Source organism: Nematolebias whitei, chromosome 10, assembly GCF_014905685.2.
Source record: "Nematolebias whitei isolate Nwh7 chromosome 10, NemWhi1, whole genome shotgun sequence".
Classification (NCBI taxonomy): domain Eukaryota; kingdom Metazoa; phylum Chordata; class Actinopteri; order Cyprinodontiformes; family Rivulidae; genus Nematolebias; species Nematolebias whitei.
In genome coordinates, this window is record NC_056507.1 from 31,451,638 (window position 1) to 31,455,580 (window position 3,943).

At 40.8% G+C, this 3,943-nt stretch overlaps 1 protein-coding gene across 1 annotated transcript in view; it reads right to left on the reverse strand.

Moving 5' to 3' along the window:
- Positions 1-2,614: 2,614 nt before the first annotated feature.
- LOC119416479 (cholesterol side-chain cleavage enzyme, mitochondrial-like) overlaps positions 2,615-3,943 on the reverse strand; it is a 3,546-nt gene continuing 2,217 nt past the window's right edge. Inside the window, exon 8 of the mRNA XM_037683713.1 lies at positions 2,615-2,719. Within this exon, the coding sequence (XP_037539641.1) occupies positions 2,615-2,719 (105 nt within the window). The remainder of the gene's footprint in view (positions 2,720-3,943) is intronic.

The following is a 3,943-nucleotide window of genomic DNA, read 5'->3' on the forward strand; positions in this document are numbered from 1 at the left end:
TCCCATCCATCCATCCATCCATCCATCCATCCATCCATCCATCCATCCATCCATCCATCCATCCATCGTCTTTATCCGTCTTTTCGGGTCACGGGTGTCACTGGTGCCCATATCCAGCTATCACTGTACAAGAGGCGGGGGACACCCTGGACAGGTCTCCAGTCCATCACAGGGACACAGAGAAACGAGATAAACAACCATTCACTCTCTCACTCACACCTAGGGACAATTTAGAGTTACCAATCAGTCTAACATGCATGTTTTGGGTCTGTGGGAGGAAACTGGAGTACCTGGAGAAAACCCGTGCAGCACAGAGAGAACATGCAAACCACCCAAAAAGGCCCCCAGCTGGGATTCGATCCGGCGACCTTCTTGCTGAGAGGCAGCAGCTCTACCAACTGTGCCACCATGTCCCCGTTACTCTGGTTCAAGATGCATTTAACCATACTCAACATGGTTTTATGGCCCGTTTCATTTGGTTGTGAAGGTTGCAGCTGGGTATTCTTTAAAGGGATAGTTCAGATCTTTTGAAGTGGAGTTCGGAGAGAGCGTGAACAATTAACGTATTATCTGTCATGAATAGATTTTTGAATGATCACAGTTTAGAGGAATCGAGTTTGATTCAGACCAGATTAACAATAGTTAATCGGAGTGGGGCAAAGATCAAAGTGGTAAGAGGGGTATCACACCGTCCTGCCAGTCCTAGTGAGTTGGTGAACAGCATTCACAAGGACGTCTTCAGCAATGTTCACAGGGGTTCTCAGTTTCCTTCCTTGAATCACAAAAGTTCACAGTCTCGTCACTTAAAGAACTGTATTTTGCTTTTCTCTGATCGAAAACATGTCCAAGTCAAACCGCTTATCTTTATGTCAAATTGCAGTCCTGTAAATTAAAGCATAATGTGGGGGCAGCTGCGAAGGTGGGTGCAACAAAGTGGGTGGAGGCAGGTGTTATGTGGGAGGAGGTGGGCAGTGAAATATTGTGCATGGCTTAGAGTACAGTTTTGCAAGCTGTGCACAAAAAGTAAGCTGCAGTTTTTCAAAATCACAGCTCACCGGTCACAACCACTCAGAAATCAGTGAAACTAATAGAATTTTTTTTTTCTCAAATAGTGAATAAAGTTTGAGTTTTCAACTCAAACTTCAACCCAGTGGCATACTACCTTAAAGGAAGTAAGATTGTACAGAAGTTTAAGGGAATTATATTAAGTTTTATATTCCTGTCAGTTTCACAATACACAGCCATTTGTTATTAATGAAGTAGTATTGTTTTATAAATTAATGTATGCATGAACCACTAAGAAATCTTTGAGGCTGAGGTTGTTTTAGAATAGCAGCAATCTATTTAGGTCTTTGCTCAGCTCAGACTAGCCTTTAGGTTGTCATTCTGGTTAAAATTAAACTGGGAGTTCGTTCAAAGGGCTTCTACAAAAAGTAAGATACTTAATGTTCATGACCTTTCTAAAAAACTACTTCAAATTATCTGAACTCCTCCTTTAAGTCCAGGGTTGTTTATTCTAATTATTTTAGATCATATATAAAAATATATTTTTAAGTAATAAAGATGAAAAGCTAACACTGTGTTCAGAAAATTTAGAAGAGACATTTTTCATGGATCACCAGAATTGTAACACTATTAAAGAGAAATTTGTTGAAAACCACAAGCTTCCTAGTTTTTACCTTTGTTTCCTAAATGTTCTTTTGCTAAAGAGTTTTCACTTTGTGAACACAACTCTGAGGCAATTTATATTTCCATTGGTTGATAAGAAAATAAAGAAAACAATTGAAACTGCCCTGATTTAATGCACTTACCAGATAGAATGGCTTTTTATGTTCTCTTTACAAAATAATAGTGTATGTTTTTTTGTCTGAATGTTTCAGTCAAACAAGAGAAATTTGCATTTTTGCACAAAGTTTGAACATCACATCAAAGCACAAGCCTACCTTTCTAAAAATAGCATGCAAATGAGCCTGTGCTGCTCCATTTATCTTCACTGGAGAGTATGGTATTGAAAGGCACAATCAAAAGTAAGGGAGGCGCTGTAACAAGGAATCTGATGTCATTTTCCATAAAAACTTAATTTATTTTATTCAAAAGAACAATGCAAATTTAGAAAACATTGAGTTTTCATTTTCAAAAAAAAAAAAATTCCTCTCATTTTATATTGTTATCTCTCTGTAGACTGCACGAAGGCTGAATTGCCATTGATGACATTTCTCCAGACTTTATCGAGGCTCTTGAACCCCACATTATTAAAATATTGCTTCAATAATTCTGTATTCATTGTTGGTGAGTGTGTTATTAACAAAGGACAGTAACAGCTGCAGTCAAACTTTGTGTCTGTTCCTCACAGAGAACACTTCATTTCAAAAACATCTATGACTTTTTCTGCAGCTAAAACCTGCGACGGTGCTGATCACCTGACCCAGATACACTGAAACATCCAGGATTCATAACAAAACACATGAAATCCACTTACCTGCCCAGAGTTCTGCTCTTCCAGTCAGTGAAGTAGCACTTTTTTCTAAAGCAGCAAAAGAAAAAGCAGATATAAAACAAAGTTGCCAGCTGCTTTGGTTAAAAGGTAAAAGCTGAATCTTTTTTCCAACCATAGTCACCTGAAAGGCATTCGGATGTTCATCTGCTCTGCGTATTTGCAAAGTGTATCCCACGGAGCATGGATCTTCACAAGCATGATGTCGTTGTTTGTCATGGAGGGCTTTAAATAAGTAAAAATAACAACAATGTTTGACAGCAAAGGAGTTAAAAAAAACCATAGTGTGTATAAAAAAACCATAGTGTGTTTGTGTGTATATACAGTAGTCCCTCACTTATCGCAGGGGTTATGTTCCAGACACCCCAGCGATAGGTGAAAATCCACGAAGTAGAGACTTTATATTTAGTATTTATATATATTTAAAGGCTTTATAAACCCTCCCCTCTTGCAATGTTAATAACAATGTTCTAAACTCTAAACACTCTAAAGGAGCACAGCGTGTCATCATCTCTGCTCTCTGCCACGCCCACTTCTCTGCCACACTCACGCTCATCACCTGTGTCACTCCCAGTCTCCCTCCTGCTGCACCTGTGCACTGCGCTTCTTAGCAATTCCCAGTCTCTGCCTCCCTGCCAGATTATCTGATCGCCTCGTGCCTGAAGTATCCAGCATTCTTATTCCTGCTCTCATTCCTGACCCACTTCATGACCACGGGTTCCTTGCCCTTTGCCTTGACCAAGTCGGATATTTCTGCCCATCGGAGATCTGGATCTGGACGTCTGCTTGGCCTTCAGACCATCAATTCCAGCTAACCCCCTCAGATAAGTTCACCTTTTTCTGCCTCTATGTGAATGACCAACGTGACACGCCTGTATTTTTGACCATAAACTCAGACTCTGGACTCTACGAGTTGAGCTCCCAGAACCAAGCTCCACATTCTGAGAGTGTTTGTTGGACCTTCCAGGTTACGCTCACATAGCGAGTGATCCATCCAAACCTCCTTTCCCTCTGACATCATTGTAGCTTCAGCTTCACCACCTGTGATCGAGCTCTACAGAGTCACAGCTGACTTTCTCCTCCTGATAAAACTTTAAATAAACATTTTTGTTTAATTGTGTGTGTGTGTGCGTGTGTGGTTGAATTTCTGGGTCCCCCTCGTAATTCATTACACAGCGAAAAACATGAGACAGACTGATGTGCAGGGGCAGGCTGGCCATCGGGAGCACCAGGACATTTCCTGGCGATGTGGCCCGCTTAGTGTTCGCCGAGATGGACTAAAGGCTCAGCTTGAGTCGCACATGATTATTTTAAACAAGTACATGCCGCTTCAGCAGCTCACTCCATCAATCAGCCAGTCTTGTGTCATGTGCTATCTTCCTTTGAAAACCAGCGAAAGTGTGAGTCTGCAAAAGTCAAATTGTGAAGTATTGAGGGACTACTATATAT